Here is a 21,809-nt window from a genome sequence, read left to right as displayed (position 1 = left end):
CTCTGCTTGGTGCAGTACATGAAGGCCTGGCAAAGAAATGTAACTTTATTCCACCTTTTTACAGAATCCTGAATCTAGATTTCAATGAGTCTGAGCTGGTTTATTTGGATTTTGGCAAATTCTGTTCACCACTTTTTTAGTCAGGTTACATCTATGTTGCCTCTTAACAGCAGTGCAAAGCAGACTAATGAAATTGAGAATCTGTCTGATAAGCTGTCAAAAATAAGAAGTAATCTTAGCTTTGAAAAAATCCCAGAACTATGGATGTTGTAGGTTGATAAAATAACTTGGAATGAAAGCATAGCTACCATGAAAATCACAGTAATAAAAAAAATCTCAGGGTAATCAGTGTTGAATAATCAAACTAGACTTTATTTCAGAAATATTAAAACTACGTTCAAGAAAGCTAAATATTAGACATCTTCAGTTACTGTAGAAGCAATAAAATAATCTACACAGAGGAATGTCATGCTAATTGCAATAACAAACATTTACAGCGCTGCTTCTGTATAGCATGCATACTTAACCAAAGACAAAATTAAAGTAAAAAAAATGCTATGTGTTAACATTTGAAAACTTTAAATATAAAGGAAAAACATGAATAAGAAATTTTGGTAATAAGAAAAAATATATGTCCAAAAATCTTTATTAAACACTGTACAAAAAATATTGCACTTTTAAATCAGACAATAAATATCTACAAAAGTATCTTACAAATGTTTTATTTTAATTTAAAAACTGCTTAAACAATCAAGACCCATTGCTGATTAAAAAGGTAATGATCAGGAATATCCTCTCCTTGCAGTCAGCCTTGGACACAATAGTCCACATTAAACATTTTCTATACAGTAGTGCTAATCTAATTTTCAGTGATGCAAACCCATTGTGCAGGAATGCTGTTTCTAAAACTGTTCTTACAGCATACCCACTAATTAGCATGTAATGTAGATCAGTAATGTAACACAAGATCCAAGTCAATACAAGCATATAGGCCTCCAACGTGCAGTAGTTTGGAAACTATGAAAGAAAAAAGAAACATCTATCTGCTGCCTCCTATGGGGTTCTCTCTGCTTACAGCCCTAATAAGACAATATGGAAAATAATTTACCTGGGAAAATCATAATCAGAATTTATCAACTTGCAAAAGACTCAAATGGTTAATGGTCATGATGAAAAGTCTTGATGGAAAACTGCTCAAAATAGATTTCTTGCACTTGTCAATCTTCATAATTCATAATTCTTCCTTGGACATTTTTCCCCATTAATGCGGGGGGGGGGGGGGGAATATTTATTCAAGACAGAAAAATCTGACAGACACATTTGGCCAGTTATTGGCTCCCCATTTGACTTGATATGCAAGAGGACAGTGCTCACAAATGTTTCATTCACAGCTCTGACAAGGAAGCCTTGTGTCTAATTTAAAATCAGTAGAAAAGTCTAATCATGCCAGAATTTCAATTGTACTTCAGTGACTGGAGCAGAAGAATAGAAACAATGGAAAATGGCACCTCATTTATTCAAAACAGATCTATTGCTGTTTTGAAAATTGTACTAGCATCTACAATGTCTTTTACTGCATACACGTAAATACAAGCACGAAAAATTGAATGTACTTCTGTGTATCCATCTGACAGCTAATATCAGTAAAACATATCCTGTGAGATCGACCCTTAAGCTCAGGCTGTTTATGAAAATGAAGTTGCTGCCAAAAATTTTACAGCTACAAGCCACAGCTTCTATAAATTTAAAAATTGCATTAAATTTGATAAAAAAATAAAAACAAAACCTAGGGGTCAATAGTTGCTGTATTCCAAAATTCTTCAAAGGATTTTGTGACTTTGTTTTTCTCATAAGTTAAGGACAGTAAGCACTACCTGGTGCTTTTCGATAATGGTTTTTCCCCTGATAAAGTTACGTGATGTGATAGCCTATAAAATTTTATAGACGATATGCCATGATATTATCTTCCTAATCCAGACACAAAAATGCTTAAAACATTAAATGTTCCATTGCAAAGAGTGGATAATAAAATTTCCCAGAAAAAAACATCCTGTCCAGCATATCAATCTGCAATACTGTTTTTTCATTAGCCCCATGTTTCCATTTAACTGTAATGTCTTATTTACAAGTATATACTTCGAGCAGGCTAGTTTAATGAACATCTCTTCTCATCTCTTCACTGCAGCATCATGAACTTTCCATAGAAGGGTTACATTTCTTGACACGATTGACAACATCTTTGTTTGTAGATGTCTATCAAGCATAACTTTAGTTGCTTTACAAATGTACAGTAGTGAGTTGTATCCTTGCATTCGCCTTCTGAAAAATATATTTAAACATTAAAAGGCTTTATAATGGACAAAAGATAAATAGTAGAACTTATCATCATAATTTTAAACAACTGATGGACTCCTGGTAGCTTTGTAGTAATTTTGCTTTGCATTTCTGGCAACAGTGGATTCAAAGCTAAGCTAGGTTACAAATAAGAGGTGTGATCTCACTGTATTCATTTACCTATTGTCTGTTTCAGAAAACTACCCCATCTTTCAGGAATTAACAGCTTGCTCAGAGACTTATGAGTCACAACTGGCACAGTCACATAGGGAAGTTTGCATAAAACAACTTCCTAAATATCCTGTTTCTAAAAGTGCTTTTGGGGCTTTAATATCAAACTGGCCTACACATGGAGAAAAATAACCCCAGGATTACGAAGTGCTCCTTGGAGAGGATAGTTTTACCTTTGATGTACAATCAAATGCTTGTAAAATCATTAGTGTACAACTGTGAGTCACCTTCTAATATAACTGCTACAAACTATTACTATGCTCATATATAAATAAACATTTACATACTGCCACAGGATGTGACATTGCAGCGTTGCCAGGTCACTGGTCTTTTCCTCCATCCACAATACTGATCAGCCACAGGTTTGTTATTCTTTCCGTGTACACAGTACACCCGTCTTGACTGAAATCCACTCCCACAGTCCACACTGCAAGGCCTCCAAGGGCCTGTCCGCCAATAGACATCACATGCCTCTGAAGAACAGTTTCTTCTGACAGGAGACCTGTGGAGGAAAATTAATGGCAGTTGAATGTTTCCTTTTGTGCCAAACCCTTATTCACAGAATCATAGAACCGATGTGGGAAGGGACTTCTGGAGGGTGATTAGCCCACGCCCCCTGCTTATAGCACAGTAAACTACACCCAGGTTTCTCAAGACCATCTCTGTTTGTGTCTTGAATATCTCCACAACCTTTCTGGGCAACCTGTTTAGTGTTTGAGAACCCTCACAGTAAAAAAAACTTTTTCTTATATTTGAGTTCATAGTAATAAATGGAAGTTTCACAATGTATTTCTGTGGAGCCAAAATTTCGTTGTGTGTGCAGTAAAAATGCTTTAAAATGCTCACAATTCACAACTACTTCTATAGCAAGAAATATGAAGAGCTGTATTCAGTAATCAAGAAACTCAGTAACAAGTCCCATGTGTGTAATTGTTACCTATTTATTCCCTGCTTTTCATTGTCCTACCTACACATTTGTTCTGGAACAGTTTTGTGCCCCCAGACCCTCACGTTCATTTCTAATTTGTCTTTAATTCAGCCTTTTTGAGATTATGGTCTTTTATAGAGACTGCCATCCATGCATGTGCTATAGCACAGTCCCAAGCAAAACTGCTGATTAAGGTTCTGTGGAGCTGTCTAGGCTGTACTTTCCATATTGAAAGGAGTTGTTTAAAGACAGTAAAACAAATTAACAGAGTTCTTACAAAGAATGTTACACCTTATCAACCATTCCATTTTTACGTACCTCAACAGTACATACTAAGAGGCAAAATGAAATCTATTTATGCAGAGAAGTACACCTTATTTCAGTAATCGTAAACTTGTAAACCAATTTACATGGTTCACAAAAGGATGCCCAGGAAAACTCTCATTTTATAAAATTTGGGCAGCAGTAGACCAGAATAGAAAGTATTATCAGAAGAGACCCAGTTCAGCAGTAATTATAAAAGTTATGGCAGATGACTCCAATTTCTACTTTCTTTTTGGGACTCGGGATTCTCGCACTCTATTTCTAGCTTTGCCATTAGCACAGCGGAGGACACTGATCAAATCCATTACCTTCCTTGGGTTCCTGAATTCATCCAGCATATACAGAGGGATAACTGTCACTATCTCCTTTCCTTGTGTTTGATACATAAGAATTTGCCTATTTATACTGCATTGACAATCCTGTATCTTTAATTTGATCATCTACAGAATCTAACTTGTACTGCTTCAAACTGTATACCTCTTTCTTTCATCACAAGAAGAGTTCGGCACCAAAGATCCATTATGAAGTTGACATATAAAATGACGATGCTGTAAACCTACAGAGCGGCCAACACAGCGACCAGAACACTAAAAAGTGAGAGAAAAGGGTGAGGGGAAAGAAAAAGAAAGAACCAAGTTAATAACAACAGAATCACCCTTCTAGGCAGTTACCCAGTTACACAACCCAATTATAGTTCTTGATCTGCATTTCTCCTTCAACCCTATCATACCTCAGTTCAGAGAAGGCCTAGATATCTTGGATTCTCTGTGTGCAATTTTGCCAAGATACTGACTTTTCTACCTATTCATAAAGCTAAATCCATTGTCTAGGCTCTCATCATTTCACATCTCTAGTGCTACCACGTTCTTTCTGTAGCTCTGACAATGACAAACTTGCCTTGCTAATAACTGTATCAGGAGTGTAGCAACAGTAATTGTCTTAATTCATTGCTTCGCTCATTGAATAGTAAATACTGCATTAATAATTATAAAAATCATACCAATATGAACACAAGTTTACTGCACAAATGAAGAAACATAGAAAATATAAGAAAGCAGAGTTCTGTGTATTAAGTATTGTGGCAACTGCTTTAGAAGTGCATTCATACATCTATCTTTGGAGACTTCACAAGTACAGCTATACAAACTGTGTTCTTATAAGACTGCAATAAAAGCAGTATACTAGCTTAAAAAATGGAATACATAGTAATGGATTAGCTTATAAAATATACTGAAACTAATACTCAGGTTTCAGATCACATCTTCCATAAATAAAAGTAGCTCAGACATCACAAAATGAAAAAAAAAACCACAGGATTTGTAGTTCATTGGTCTGAAAGGTAATTACAACTAGTGCCACATAGCTCCTCCTTTGTACAAGACAATAGATGTTCAGCAAATGGTATGGTGATGCTGATACACTTTTATAATAAGTAGTTTCCAGACAAACTCTGTAACTTACCTGTCCTTTTGTCTGTACTGTCCCCACTGTACACAAATGACCTGTACAGGGTTTCCTTCCCACAGGACGATCTCTGTGCATACAAGCGTCTGAGAGCAGTGTCAGCACGCTGCCATTGGCTTTTACCTGTTGACAAGTTATTTGTCGATAGCGAAATCCGTTGCCACAAGATGCAGAGCACTCAGACCATGGACTAGTTACCCACCTACAGGATGCAGAGACAAATTTATAGCAATTATGAAAGTATTGCAAACTTGCTGGTAGTTTGCAGTGATCTGTTTGCAAATAAAAATCAAAAGAACCTGTCATTGCAAGTTTTAGATGTGAGAAAAGGCAGAATCAGCTTTTTCAGTTGTTAAGCAAGATCTTGTAAATTTGGTTAACTAATGACTTCTAAGATAACTGTGGCTCAATATATGCTAACAGAAGTGACACTGCTTGGTACCCAGAAGGTTATATTAGGTAAACCCTATAGACCCTGCTGGATAGAACATTTCTGAAGGAAGGGCAGCGTACTTTTCCATAATTTATAAAATGAATGGTACTGATTTAGTTACTACTAAGGTGACAGGTGCCACAACCCATCCAAATTTATTACATCAAGGTCTTGCTAGATAGTGGCTCAAACAGAACATGTTATTTATTGATTAGAAATAGCAAAGATTTAGTCTGCCTTGGCAGCTAGGAACAATACTGGGGAAGAAGCAGGTGGTAATAAAATTTATTTGGCCTGGTCTTTTCATAAATCTAGGCTAGAACTACAGAATAGGACTTTACGTGTAGCACAACTGTGATAACAGGAAAAATATTCTATTCTCTTTGACTGTAAGAAAATGAAATAATTACTAAACAGTTTATACCCATTCAAGAAAGATTAATCTTTCACAGTCTGGACTCTTGCCTTTTTCTCCCTTTTAAAGCTCAAGTATTTTTGCAAACATTTGGTGCAGTGCATGCACAAAAGTCAGCAAGGCCCAAATTCAGCAGACACTTAAAGCACAAGTTAAATACATGCTTAAACCCTTATACATGTTTAACTGTACTTCCATGCTGTGCTGGAGAGAAGTGAAACACGCATGCGAAACACTTAATAATAAGGGCCTGTGACATTGACTGTACATCCAAAGCCTTTATAATTGGATAGACAGTTTCTAAAGAGCTGTCTTGGGATGAGAAAATCATGCAGAAATCAGTAAGTGGGGAAATGGAAAGGGAAGTCTGACCATTCTGCACTTGCCTCCCAGGTCAGTAATCACAGGGAAGGGAGAAAGGCTGGAGGCACAAGGAACCAGACACAGGGCTATTTTCCAGGCAGCTGGAAGCTCTTCCTATATAGGAAGTGTGGAGTATTTCATAACCAAAAAACAATTTGATGTTAGCATACATGCATAATTCGAGGTAGAGTTAGTTACATTAGTATACACACAATTCCCTTCCACTGGTAAATACATAAAGCCAAATTAAAAGCAAAATAAATCTAAGCATTTTAATAAGAAAGTATTCAGTCTGTTTAGCCATACGAAAAAACTGATTGGGTTTTTTGGTGGATACTCTGGGTCCAGCAATAATGTAATTGTCAAGTCAGGCACTGCAGTCCACTGAAAAGGCATGACCTCGCTTGGGGGGCACTGGGCCCTCTAGTATCCTCCTAACACTGTCATCTGCTCTGAACGCCTGGATTTTAAGAGGGAAACTTGCAACTGAGTCTGTGTGTTTCAAATTATTAGTTCTATTTCAGTATTTTTCCACTGGCAAAAAGTTTGCTTGTTATGGGCTGGCTGGAGTTCAAACTCATAATTTAAGACGATCTGGTTTTTTGGCTGCTTATAATGAAATATAAACAAATTTCTCCTGATATTTATCTGTTGCTATGTTTTCTTTACTTAGAACAGAGTTTAGAACATACTGGCAAGATGCACTCCCACAATGTCAGCTAAGGTCTTAACACTTCTCTCCGAACATTTTCCAGTGAGGGACAACTCCAAAATGTGTGCATGACTTTTCATCCCTCATGGATTTTTACATTGCTAAGAGCGATGGCCAATCCTTTTAAGCAACGGAAAGCACTTGTTTTGAGGACGCCTGTGGGATTTCCTGCTAAAATCCTAGAGCAACGCCTTGTTGAGCTGGAATGCTCAGTGCAACTCAAGAAGTCCAGAGGTAAGGCTTTGGCTTTTGGAATCAGATGTTGTGGTCTACTTGCCTGTGATATAAAGATTTTGTGTCCCAAGATCACAAGGTACTCCAGTTGATCCAGGCAGAAAATTGGCAGGGAAGCACATGCAAGGAGTGTGGCACTGTGGTGTGGGAGCATTAGAGACAAATGAGGCATTCCACAGTAAACATCCTACTCAGAGTCTGCTGGCACGAAAGGAGGGGAGGCAAACACAGATTCCACTCAGGAGTATCCTGGCTCCTCTAAACACAACTTTTCTCTCAGGATGTTGGCACAGATGCCACAAAACTAGCACATCACACTCTCAGAGAGACGTCCAGCTTAGCTTTCAAGGTATTAGTGTGGTAGCAGCAGGACTTGCTGCAGCAGCATGGAGACTGGCACAGGATGTCATTTATTCAGTTGAATCAAGCATTCTCCTACTTACTTGTGATCCATTTTCACATCTCTTATACTTTATAGGGTTCATGATGAAATAAACCCCACATTTCAGAGTCAGAGTATAAGCACAGAAACAAGTTAGGAGGTTGTGAGCACATTTGATACACATAGACCACATGGGAATAGAGTAGAAGTTGTTTACCTGGCAGGGCAGTCATCTGTGTTGCATGACTGGTAAATAATCAGTGGCTTTTGCAGCTCCCGGCATAATGATTCGTTTACTTCCTGTTTCTCTGCATTCACGCACTGTAGTCTTCTGGAGCGGGTCCCTGAATTCCCACAGCTAGCAGAGCAAGTACTCCACTCAGCAGATTCCCATTTATAATCTAAGAAATGCAATTGAAAGCAGCATGAGAGAGGGACTATACATTATAACTGTGTCACATTTCAATTGATCTGGCAGCATTTTCTGTAAGCCAGCTAGATATGGCATTCTCTGTTGAAAAGCAAAGATTTCAGCATTGTGAAGAGGGACCAATAAACCAGAGTAGAATTTAGTCCTACTCAGCTTCCCCTCAAGTTCAGCCCTTACGTATGAGCATGAGGTTCCCTAGAAGGCAAGTGAGATCAGCATATGTGCACATGGAGGGCAGGGCCTGGCTCACAGTAGGAACCGATGAATTTCTTTAAAAACTTTCATAACGTTTTTATGCAATGAACATTAAAAGGAGGAAATTGTAAATCATGCTGTCTAGGTTTCCTGCTGTTCTACAGGAAGTTTATTCCGAAGAAAACTCATCTTTCTCCAGACACTTCACATAATTTCAGGATTTAAGAGAATCCTGTACTAAACTATAGAAAAGGATTTAATGCATAAATAATTTGCCACCAAGGCATCTGGCAAGATGAAAAAGGAACTTGTTTTAAAGAGCATTTTATATTAAAAACTGATCACCTCTAACAATTACTACCTTTATATTTAGTCACAATTCCACATTTACCCCTTCCCCCACAATTTTTTTTGACACTTGGTAAAAGATGAAGTACTATGCAATGTTGACAGATTTTTATGTGATCACAGAAGGAGTCAGATTTTTCTGTAATAACCAAGAATAATTGATAGCTACCAGCTGTGTCCACAGGCTCACTCTTCCAGCACATAATGAATTCTTTAACTTATTGTTTTTCAATGTTTCCTTATTACTTCTGGGTTTCTTAAAATAATACAAAAGGGCCTTTTTCAAAGCAGAAATAGTTAAATTTACTGACTGCAACTATGATGGAGAGACTGTATTGTTTGTTTAACTAGGATGATACTGCTCAGAAGTGCCCTCAATATGCCTACTGTGCAAAAACCACCAAAGGAGATTTCGTAGTCTCACAAATGCACAGGTATTTCAGTGATGAAACATTTACATAAGCAACAATCAGACTTAAAGTTCACAACTGCAAAATGGAATCTCCCCAAAATACTGACCAGCCTGACTGGAAAGGGTACTGGGCAACCAAAAGGCAGTCCAGCTAAAGACTGCAGGTGGATGGTTGAGTACCTGGCTAGACTTGTTCAGATGTTCTAACTTTATTGAGATCTATATTAGGACCAAGGCCTGGATATATTTTGTGATAAACTCTGTTAGGACATTTTCTGATTCAGTTCATCAATATTTTGATTTACTTTTGATTTTAAAAATAAACATTTTGATCATAGATATGTTTCAGTAAAATTTCTCTGCAAACGTAACTGACTCCGCAACCCCATGCATATCAGAACCATTCTCACCCATAAAAGTTATTCACTGGTAGTCACTGAGAATATGCTTATACACAGTGGGGCAGATTTGCAAGATCTGATCGTACAGCTTGAGTCCTTTGCACATAAACAGTAAGCCAAATCATATTGATAGGATAAGAGATAAATCACATACAAAAACTTTCAATTTCAACAGATACTTGTTTTTAAATCTGATATGCATTCCCTGGGTATTGAGTGGCTAGAGATTTCTTTCTTTCTTAAACTGTCAAATGGAGTTTGGTGCTTTGCTGCCAGAGTCTTAGTAGGATCTAAGTTCCTAACTCTTTTTTAAAGCCTGATTATAATAAAATTAATTTCTGAAGCACTTTAAATATTTACAAACTTTATAAAATATTTGCAGATACAGCCTATTGTCCTGCTGGTGCATATGTAAGATCCTTGTCAAGTTCATCTATAATCCTCAGTTGCACATTTTATAACCTAATAGAAATGTAGTTTTGTGCAAGCACATTACATTGGAGAACATTAGAAAGCTTTCTTGAAAATGGAACATTGGAATTGCCTAATGTGCAGTGTGCCTTAATACAGTGGCTACCTTATCATTGTAATGATGCTGGAATATGACAATTATATTAAAATTATTTTGATTATGATTAAGATATTTCCAAAGATTACCTCAGTCGGTTTTGTTTCAGTTTGGTGGGCTATCATGGCAGCAATTTATATGATTTGTTGAAGGGGAAGTTAAGAAAACCTTCCTGATTTAAAACTGTTTAAGCAGTGTGACACTAAATCAGGCAACATTCTCTTAGCTTCTCAGCTACACAGGTAAGAAATGAGAACCTACACATGATAATCTGGATACACGTTAACTCTCGTATCCAACTCTGAGTATGGACATTGTCTATTGACTTAAATGGGACTATTCACATATGTGAAGTTAAACATGTATTTATGAATTACTTTCTTTGTATTAAAGCAGGTTAGGTTTCCAGAAAGTCTTTACAGAGTGAAAGAAAATATTTTAAAATTTAAGAATTTGTCATATAATTTTCAACAAACCTTCCTTCTTGACATTTACCCAAACTGACATTGGTTTTGCAGTAGTTGAAGTCCAACATTGGAATTGTCCAGCAAATTGTCCAGAGTTGGTGTTCACCTCTAGGATACGACCCCCAACCAGAGTTCGGTATTCCAAGGTCTTTACTTCCTCAATTGGACTATCTCCGAAAAGCCAGCGAACTGTATTTCTGTAGCTAGGCAGCGCCGGGCAACCTAAAAAAATCAACAGAATTTTAGCAGGTTTCTCTAAACACATTGAAATGTTTGTGAATAAGAATGTATGATTGTGTGATTCTACGGAAAAGACCTTACCAGTCTAAATAAAAACAAGAGTATGCATAAATTCACAGAAGTCCAAGCTATGGCCCAAAATTCTGATGGCCCCTTGAGGGTTATCAGCTGTGCAAGCTGATGTATACTTACCATAGTTCTTAATATTTTCTTTTTCAGTAAGTTCTTACAAACTTAACTTCTATATGAATGAAGGGGAAGTGGGGGGAACAATTATTTAAATGGAATGAAGATTTCATCCCAGACTCTACAATATATAAATAGGTTTGTAATGAGAGAGTTTCTATCTATTTTGGACAGGAATCAAACAAATTAAAATTGCTGCATTTTCACTCCACAGGCACAAGCAGGGATGGAAACAGAAGTATTCATTTAGAAAGAAAAATAAAAAAAACATTTCTACAGCCCAGCTGAATCTCTTCCCATTGTTTTCAAGTGAAGTTCAAAGAGAAATTATGCAGCTTCAGTCTCATGGTGAGTCACCTAGACAATGCCTAAAGGGTTGTCATTTTAAAACATTTTTTGAAAAGCTGAATCAAAAAATAATTGTGTGTCTTACTGGGAGGTTCCCTCCCTGAAAACAGAAAGCTGAGCTATGGTTAGGAAATCCAGAAGGTCATCAAATCTGGACTCTCAGGAATCACACTCACTTTCTCCATAGGGCCCTCTCCATTTTAATGAAATGAATAAATAATATAGTTTAAATTACACAGCAGCAAAGACTACATACCTATTCTTAGTGGATCTCCAGGTACCACACTGACATTTGTACCAATTCCAGATGCCATTAGGACACGCTTTCTTCTGCTTCCCTTTGATAATACAGTGTTATTCTCTGTAAATCTTTGTTCTGTAACACAATGCATAAGATCTCTTCTTAGCAAGAATTAAATCACAAAAAAATTGTATCAATATATCCAACATGCTAGTTATGAAGCAGAAGGATAATAGCACTTTTGGATTCTTTAGGATTAACTTCATTTATGCAGTTCAATTATCTGTCTAACAAATATACTTCAGATATGTAAACAGGGAAATGTAGAAATTATTTCTAATGTTTACACAAGTTTCTAAATTAATCAAATTAATTTAATTTTATTTATTAGAAAAATAAGCCTGTAACAGTATAAAAATAAGATTTACAGGACGTACAATGTATTTCTTGTTTCTCATGACAATGTTACTTATTATTTCATTACCAGCCATTCACATACAGAAATTTTAAGAAAAATAATTCTCTCAGTGGAATCAGGCCAACTCCTCTGTTCCATTAGATGGAATTATGACAGTGCTACCACAGAAAAAAGAAGAAAATCTATGCTATCTCTATGCATAATGAGATTTCTAAAATGTATGCAGAATCATATGCCTATCACTATAGCAACTCCTCCTTTTTATCATATGCCAGACAGAATAACTGCCAAAAACGTGGGCAATCTGTCAGTAACACACAGTTCTTACCACTTAGTCAACATTTCTGTTTTAATGAATGTGCATAATATCTACGATTCTCCTTCCAGAATGGTTCAAATCTTTTGTTATGTTCTAAGTTCCATGGGTCATTTTACATTGGTTCAACATTTTTCCCGAGTGTGCAAAGTCTGTACAAAGCCTTCTGCTTGTCTGAGTCAACACTGGGACAAAAAAAGTCTCCACAGAACCATGGTGAGGCCAGTCCCATACAGGCAAAAGGCTAGTTGTCTTGTCAGTCCTTAGGAACTTCTATTTTTTGCTCTACTGCTTGACTTGCCGAGGTAAGGCAGCAATTGCTGTAGTGAAGTCCAAAAGGCTGACATGATTTTGCTCTAGACAAGACCGAGTCAGTACAATCTGCAAGTCCTGACACCTTAAGTCCTCCCATTTCATTGCAGTTTTGTGTGGCCAAAAAAATGGCAGAATTTGGCCCTCTCCTATCCACTCAAGATTTATTTAAGCTAATGTCATGTGACCAGGAATAGAAATGAAATTCAGACTCTTGTGAGCAATCTTCCCAGTCACGTCATTATAATAATATTCCTCTCTGGAACATTTGAAGTTTTGATGTGGTTCAGGAAAACTGAAACCAAGAAAGGAGCTTCAGTCTACACTCATCCTCACACAGAGACTCCTATTATGTCTTTGGTACGTCTTCCTTGGCCAACAGATCCAAACATCTAAAACCTGCCCTGCACATGTGCGCCTAAGAAAGCAAGCTTTGTAGCAGGATTGGCTGTGTATAACTGTGCTGTACTTCGTACAGCAAAATAGTGAGAAAGTTAATCTCTAGAGCTGAATGATCCATTTATTGGAGCTATTTTCAAGGCATGATTGTATTATACAGTATTACATTATTAATCTACTTACAATAGAGTCATTTAAATGGAGTTTTTCTTTAAGGTTTCTATTCTGAGAGTTAGCAGTTCATATTCAGAATTTTTTGTTTTCCGTGTCCCTGTATTGTAATTGGCCTCTATAATTAAAAAAAAACCCAAACCCAAAAAACAACAAACGAAAAACAACCCAAAACCAGCCTTTGCCTTCATTTCACTGCATTTCCCTGCAGATTTTCTGAATAACTCAAGACTGCCCCGTTTCCCTAGATAAAAGCACTGCGAACAACATAATATAGCAGTGGATTTAGTTTTCTAATGTGTGTGCTGGTTTAAGGGCTGATATTTGTTGCCTGGAAGGAAGAAGATGGAATGACTTCTGAAGAAGTCACAAGTCAAACCATCTGTACCTAGATCCACTATTACAGGAAACATAAAATAGAGAACAGACCCCAGGCACTCAGATGCAATCAAAAATTCCAAGTTCATAATAAAGTGTTAAATATCCCCCCAACTATTTTATTGCTTAAACTTCATAATCGAAGTAGTTCACTGTTATCAGTAAGGAATTCTCATTTAGCACTTACCAGTTAGGCGGAGAACAGACGTAGCTTCAGCTTTTCCGAGAGCATTAGTTGCTCTGCAAGTGTATGTTCCTGCATCTTCATAGGAAACATTCCTCAGAAATAAAGAGCCATTCAAAACCAAGAAAGAATTGATTTGTAGAACGTCTTTCTTAAACCATGTTACATTTGGTTGGGGAACACCTTTAAAATGCAAATAAAACATTTATTGTGAGAGATGAGCCATAGGTTTTTTTATTGCTGACTGCTACCATAACATCCAAGAATCCCAAGTTCCTTTGTCGTTTCACAGATAGCATAAACCAAAGTAACAACATTGCAGCAAAACAAGTACTTTTTCTACTCAAAACAAAACTTCTCAGTTGTAAGCCCTATTAATAATTCAGCATCCCACTGAGATTAAAGGTTAAGCACTGTAAAGCAAGCTCACAGAACAACTTTAAATACTGCTACCAGTCCTACAGAAGCAATGTGCTCATGTGCCTTGCCACTGAAAGATGTGAGACCATTAACCCCAACCAGGTTCAATTAATATAAAGATCTGCACAGCATCTTTTCATTCAACCTGCATCCCAGAATATATGAAGGAAGGAATGAATATTCAATTTCTCATTAAAAATAAAGACGAGGAAAAGGATATATTTATCAATTAGATTAGAAAATAGTTGTGACTAGTTTCTGCCAAAAAAGCTCCTGAAAACTTCTCCAAGTAGCAGATGTCATACATACAACTTGTAACAATGCAGTGTGAAGGAAAAGGAACAGAAAGAACTATTAACAACTAAACTGAGGGCTCAGTTGTTAAGCAATCTCATTTACCACATTGTAGAAAGCCAAAGATCTATAATGATTCCTACTGCAAAGCTTGAACTCTGAGAAACTCAGCATTTGCAGATAACGTGTCATTCTAAATTTTAATGAATGACTTTAGACATTTATTTTTAATTAGATGATTTTTCCACTGGCACAGTATCACCTCTATTGGAGGACTTGTACTGTTTTATTTTCCTCAAACATTTGCCTTTAAAAGGATATTTTGCAGGCTGGAAAATCAGACACTTCATTGCTTGTGCTCTGGTTGAGCTGCTGCAGCAGCAGTGCTCTTTCAAAGCTCCAAAATCCTAGATAAATCACTGCGCAAGTCTGGCACACGTGGCACAGTGACTAGCCGCAGAGGTGCACGAAGGCACGGGGCACCTGACAAGTCAAGGCAGTTAAACCGTCCTTCACCTGAACTCTTTTTTCACTAAATATGTTGATCAGTGCTCACTTAAGACTACCAAACCAGGTTCTGCTGACCTGAATGTGGGACATTTGGAAGTTTCAGCCATATTGAATGCTAATTCAGTCTCCTCTCCTCACAGATCATTGTGCAGTATTACTTTACAGATGATGTCTTCATGATGTGGAATAGCCTTTAGGAACAACTTTAACATTTCAATCACTGGCTTAGCACTTCCAATGCACACCTCAAGTTTTTCCTTTACTGTAATAGGAACCAGACATATTTTTTTGGAACCCGCTATTTCACTGAAGGAAAAAGCTCCCCCCACCATTTTGTCTAGAAAGACAGTGGAGAGAAACACTCTTCTGCATAATCACAAATTTTGTTCTAGACAATTTAGCAGCTGTTCAGTGCTTTTAAACTCACAAGATTGTGTTTTACTGAATAAAACTGCATAAAACAAAGTACAGATCTGCAGAGTGCACAAGGGTCCAAAAAAACAGGCTGTTTTTCAAGTTTCCAGAAGAAGCTTTATGCCACTTCAAAAAATCCTTTTGGAATTAGGATGAGGTCTTGTTTTAAGGGTCTTTTTTCCATTTTACCCCAGCTTTCTGGCTAAAGTGTATAATTCTCAGACATATTTTTCCTTTACAGTATACTTTCCATGGCCATTCAGGCATATATACTTACTATACAGATGAGCTGAGGAGGTGTTGTGAGGATGCTGAGCTGTTTTAATCTAAGGCCTAGAGGTTTGCAGCCAGACTACCCTCCCTGTTACCAAAATCCTGTAGGCCAATCAGAGCCAAAAATAAGCCAGAAGCAGCAAGGTTGAGATGGGACTGAAGTCAAAAGATTTGAAGTCAAATTCCACAAAACACAAAAATGTTTGGAAAGGTTCAAATTTAAGCTTTTAACCTGAGCCTCTATTAAACTTCAGCCCGATATCACCCCATGATACAGCCCTCCCTCTGCTCTCGCCACAGTATTCAGAAGTGTACCTCATTCCTGGGATTTCACTTAAATAAAATATTTCTTTCATGCAAACTTGGTATGTATCCTAGAGTTTATCCCAGAAAAATTGCCATGCCTCTGCTCTTCTACCCATGTCTCATTCAGAGACATGTAGAGTCTTTTAAAATCTGGACTGGAGTTCAGTTTGCAGAAGAAATCTGCAGAATAGCTTTGCCTCTCATTTTAAGTTCAAAATTGGGTGTCTGTCACACACCTTAAGCTCAATTTAAGTTATAGCAAATGATTGCTCTTTCTTTCTCCAAAGAGCTGTATACATTTCTCTTTAGGGGAAACAAGCAAGCAGTACCACACGCACACACACAAGTAAATCAGACCATTTCTCAAGTGAATAACGTGAATACACAAACATAAATTCTAGGTGTAAGGAGCAGAAGCGTGGACAGAGCCCTGCATGGCAGTCCAGCAACCAGCCCAACTGAAATGCATAATGAATCCATCCAAGCACTCTTAGGGGTGCTGTCACTTACAGATAAAGTGGGGGAAAAAACCCATGAAAAATGATCATTTAAATACATTATGGAAAAAACAACACTATTACACATTATAGGTGGTTATACACACTGTTATTTTAAAACTGAATTAATGTTATGTAGACACCTTCAGAGTGCAACCATAAATGTGAGCTGTTTGAGCTGAAAATAATAGTGAGGATCATCACATACCCAAAACTACTGAGAAGCAAGATTTCTATCTAAGAGTTAAAAATTTTTATGTGAACTGTATCCTGAGTCCCTCTGAGCTGACCTCTTCACAATCATTTTGAGGACCCTTCCAGTTTTTGCATTTCATGGTTCCTTTTCTTTCCCCAGCCTTTGTATTATGTGGAAAACAATTCACTGAGAGTGAGCCTAGGAGATACCGGACCCTCTGCTTAAGAACAACTGGCATTTGCAATCAAGTTCCTTCTGTGTCTTTTGTCATGGCCTTTTGATTAGGTTGCCATTAAGAGCATTAAGGCAAATCCTCAGCTTGAGCTAAGGAAAAAAGGCAAATACCTGTCAGAGAAGAGTTCAGGGACCTACTACAGGCTGGAGTACAGCATTGGGGTTGGGGGGGGGGGGGGGGTAGGACTCAGCACACTCTGCAGTCAGGACATCACTGTACACTAGAAATAGGGGCCTCTAACCCTGCCTTCCAGGGGAACCCAAAACTGGCAAGCACAAATATAATCTAAAGCTTTCAGAGTTGTGCATACAGAGAGATGCAGCAGAGAATCTGGCCAGTGAAAAGGTTTATTGTGTGGTGCTATCCCATCTGCTGATAGACACCCTATCAATGGATTAAAGAAAGGAAGCAGGAGAAAAAGACAGCCCTTATAGTCCAGCTCCTTTGCATTCTTCGGCAAAGCAGCGTGTACATTTCAAGCTCTTCTGGACAGTTTCACTTTATCTGTATGTTCATATTGCCAGTGAAAAATCCTTTTCTGCCATAACTCTCACAAGAGATACCAAGTTCTTGTGCATATTGTCATTTCTGGAATTCCTATCAGGAGACACTCTTGCCCTTGAAGAAACCCCCCTGGTTTTAGGTGTGCATTTACCTTTTCAATAGTGTCCGTGATTAAATCAACTCCATTTCATAACACAGCACACCCCCAGCATGCAGTCACCATTTATACATTTCAGGTGAAAAAGCTTCTGTCATAGAGATTTTCAATGCTTTTCCTTTAGAAATTAGACTCAGTATTTACTACTCCTGAGATAAGATTTTTCTTCCCTACTGGTATGCAGCACTGCGCACCAAGTTAAGTCTCACCTATCAGCTCTTGTGAGAAAGCAGGCAAAGTATACGATTCCCACATTCCTCGTGTGACAAGACTCTTAGAGTAGCACTGTGAAAAGCACTGTTTTCCTACACAGGATCGAGTTCAAGCATACCATCAAACTGCAAGAAAAGCTCTTTTTTTCCTAGGCGAAGACTGAACACCTACAATCTGTGCTTTACCTTTTAGTATTCATGTAAATAAAACTTTAAAAGTTTTAAGTACTGTTTTCTTAATCCAAGTAGAAACTGAACTAAGCAAAAATAAGCCAAACATGAGGTGTTGGGGTGTGCGTGTGTTTGGGGTGTAGGGGGTTTTTGTGCATGGGAGTTTTTTGGGCGGTTTTGTTGGGTTTTTTTTAACTTAAAGGAGCTAAAATTATACTTAAGCTTTGGGACATATTTTTAGGACTTCACAGAGGAGTTTGTCCTGTGCACAAGTTTGAATTTTACTGCAGATGCTTGACTCTCCTTTACATAAAGGTTGATTTACACAGAGACTTTATATGGACAAAATTAACATTCACGCTGTTTTCAAGAACCTTTGCCATTACAGAATTGTAGTGAGACGACTATTAACAGAGATGTTTAAAAGTTGATTACATTGAATTTTAAAAATATTTCCTCCTTACTGCTATAATTTTCTACCCTCTGTTCTGACTCAAAGAAGTTTCTACTGTTGTCATTTGTCCTTTCCTGAACAGTTTTAAAATGTGTCTTTCCTCTCACCTTACTGTCCAAATTTAACACATCTACATAAGCTTCTTCTACAGAATGGCCGCCTTTCTGTATGAATCAGAAGACACCAAATCATTCTGGGAACCATTTCCGAGACCTTCCCTCTTCAGGAAAAAAGTCAATCTTCGGTTTGTAATCCTGGAAGGAAGTCATTCCCTGTCTACATCCAAGAAAATATTACTTTCAAGCTGAAGAATTCCTGGTTTGATCCCCAGCCAGTACAAAAAGGGAAGAGGTTAGAGATGGCCTGTAGCCACCTTTGTTTCCTTCACACCCCACCTCCATGCAGATGCAGCTGGGGATGAGCCCAAAGGTATCGACTCTCCCAAACTGCCAAAGGTTCAGAATCCCTGAGCGCAGTTTAGATCCCAGGGATTCAAATGGGAGATCCATCACTGACATCAGCTAGTAGCAGAATCAAACAATCGTATCCTATGGCTCCAAGTCAGGAAAGCACTTAAGCATAGGATTAACTCCATCCCTATTAGGGAATGCAATTAAACACATGCTTAAAATTAAGGATGGCTGTAATTATCCTTCATGAACAAAGACGCGTTCCTGAACTCAAGCCGCCTCAGTCTTAGAAAAACCTTAAAAATGAGAATCTTTTTCTTGCAATGGATCTAAATCCTCTGATGTTAAAAATTTCTACTATAGACCTAAGTGGCTATAAAACTTTAACATTAATCTATTTTTCTGACCTCAAACACAGGTTATTTTCCACTAGCACTGGAGCAGCTCTAAAATACTCAATGTTCCATGAAAAAAAAAGTCATTTTCCACCATGAGTGGCCCTGGGACAGCAAATGTTATGGAAAAAACTGCCAGCTCCGGATGGAACTGTGAAACACGTGTTTAAAAAAGAAAAAAAAAAAAAAAGGAATCCGCACTATAGGGTGCCCTTAAAATATTCAGTGTTCAAAACCAAATTTCCTCCAACCTTGAAAGCCCTATGAAATATTGCACACCATAAAAATCTTGGCCTACTAACTAGTTGCTCTAAAACATTGGATATGTCTTCAGAAATTTTTCCCCCAGCTATGTAGAATCTCATAAAGTATTCTGTATTTCCCATTCAAGAGCAAGGCAGAACTGTGCTGGCACAAATCACTTTTTGCTGCACTTTGCTAAAAGTTTACCTAAGTTTAGAGGCTAAATTCACATATCAACTTTCAGAGGAAATGATTCTGGGTTAGTAATATACACAATGAATGTCACCTGATTATTATTGATTCTACACTCACTAACACCTAAGGTGGATTTAGCATAACTTACAATGCAATTTCTTTGATTGATACATCTTCATATTTTCTCCAGCAGAAGTCACAAACTGCCTTTACATTCAGTTGAATTATGCTTGAGGAATCAACTTCTAGTGAACTCTAAAAAGCCTCAACCATGCAGCTACTGAAATTACCTGTATGAATCTTGCCAACTTCACTAGGAATCACAGTCTTGGACAGAGAGCCAGCGGAGACATGTTGGTACTTGGTACGATCCTCCAACCTGCCCTCTGGTACAGCCTCATTCTCTCACAAATCTTTCAAAGCTATTACCTCTGCCTCTTCCTACCAGCTATGCAACACCTCCTCTTCCTAGGTGGTAGCAACATCTGGCAGGATTTAGATATACTTACTGACGTCTGGTGACCTCCTTAGAGGGGTTCCTGAAGCAAGACCCCTTCCCATCCCACCCTTGCTACAGCTCTGTAGGGTCCTGTTTGGTTCTCTGGCTGTCAGCTCAAAGAGAACTTGATCTTTTTTCCAGCTGCAGAAGTTTAAGACTAATATTTGTCAAAAATCAGGCATGTAAAATAAGGCAACTATATTTAGGCAACTAAATAAGAGGATCTGAGTTAAGTGTGAACTCAGAAATGACTGCTGGATGGAATTCTGTAGTCGACCCCCAACAAAGACTTTGTTGGTGTGTACTAGGGCAATTCTACAATTCAGCATTGCTATCAGAGGCTGTTTTGCCCAACTGGTTAGTAACTCTACTTTCACTTTGCTGAATAGCCATGCTGTATCACCAAGGACCCAGACATTTCAGGTCATACAGTAGATACATACTCAGGGACCTGGGAAAATGTAGTTTTATCAGAAATTTAAAAACTACACTGGAATTGCCATTCTTAGACCTGAAGGTCACAACTCAGCGCTTTGTGTCCAACAATGGGCACCTGGGGTTGTGTAGGCAAAGAGTACAAAAGTCATGGCATTTACTGAATAACACCTCCTCAACATATCTTCCCAGCTTCCTGAACCAGAAGTAGCACTTAGACCACCATGCTTGTTTCCTTTAATATTGCTCTTCTCTCTACCTTTTCCAGCACTACTATACCCTTTATGAAATGAAATTAGCAAGTTGCAAACAGGATTCACCACAGCTTTAAGCAATGGCAGATCTGTATTTCCTATTTTTTTGTCCGTTCCTCTGCCATTAGTTTTGATTTGCCTTTATGGACAACACCCAGGGAGTGTACTGGTGTTCCCACAGAACTAACCAGCATGAGTCCACAAATCTTTCTGAGTGGCAGTCATTCAGGTACAGCCATGTGCACATGTCTATATTTAAAGGTTATTTGTTCTATATGTATATTTGTTCTGCAAATATCAATTCTGAACACCCTCTGCCTTCATTTATCTATTAAACATTATTTGCGTGATTCTGCTGCAACTCTTTGCAGAGCATTTTAGATCTGATTAGGTCTTGATTCTTCACAGCTTTAGTCAGCTAACTGTTCACATTCTTTTCCAGAACTTTTACAAAAATGTTGACCATCATGAATCCCAGAACAGAGTCTCAGGGCACCCTGCTGGTAAGCTCTCTCCACTGTAAAATTTGACCGCTTGTTCCTTCTGATCATTTAATCAGATGCTAACCAATGAGCTAACCTCTTCTTTTACACTATGGGAGTCTGTTAAACTTTGCCTAGGGAACTTCTTGACAGCTTTTTTGCAAATTGAAGTCGGAAGTATCAAGGGAATACCCACATGCTTGCTGAGCACTCCAAGAACTCTAATAGATTTTTGAAATTTTATCTGCCTCTAACACGATCCATCTTAACCGTTCCTGAATTAGGAATCTGAAGGAAACTCCTGTTCCAGTAAGGAAAGCTGGGAGAGAAAGGGAGAAACATACACCAAAAAAAAGCAATCCTGTAAACTGTTCCAATTTATATTTTTGTCCCCCCACAAACTCTGTAGCCTATATCTA

The 21,809-nt window shown here is 37.9% G+C and overlaps 1 protein-coding gene across 6 annotated transcripts in view; it reads right to left on the bottom strand.

Annotated features, from left to right (window-relative positions):
- Positions 1 to 351: 351 nt before the first annotated feature.
- Positions 352 to 21,809, bottom strand: part of ADAMTSL3 (ADAMTS like 3) — a 186,723-nt gene continuing 165,265 nt past the window's right edge. For all 6 annotated transcript variants that reach the window (XM_075764065.1, XM_075764067.1, XM_075764062.1 and 3 more), the window contains 8 exons: positions 13,838 to 14,017; positions 11,672 to 11,791; positions 10,651 to 10,863; positions 8,038 to 8,221; positions 5,279 to 5,483; positions 4,295 to 4,404; positions 2,853 to 3,067; positions 352 to 2,319 (listed from right to left, as the gene is read on the bottom strand). In XM_075764065.1, coding sequence (XP_075620180.1) covers positions 2,210 to 2,319; positions 2,853 to 3,067; positions 4,295 to 4,404; positions 5,279 to 5,483; positions 8,038 to 8,221; positions 10,651 to 10,863; positions 11,672 to 11,791; positions 13,838 to 14,017 — 1,337 coding nt within the window. In that variant the 3' untranslated portion in view covers positions 352 to 2,209. The remainder of the gene's footprint in view (positions 2,320 to 2,852; positions 3,068 to 4,294; positions 4,405 to 5,278; positions 5,484 to 8,037; positions 8,222 to 10,650; positions 10,864 to 11,671; positions 11,792 to 13,837; positions 14,018 to 21,809) is intronic.

Source organism: Balearica regulorum, chromosome 12 (genome assembly GCF_011004875.1).
Source record: "Balearica regulorum gibbericeps isolate bBalReg1 chromosome 12, bBalReg1.pri, whole genome shotgun sequence".
NCBI classification, from domain to species: Eukaryota; Metazoa; Chordata; class Aves; order Gruiformes; family Gruidae; genus Balearica; species Balearica regulorum.
This window is presented reverse-complemented; position numbering and strand designations above follow the sequence as displayed.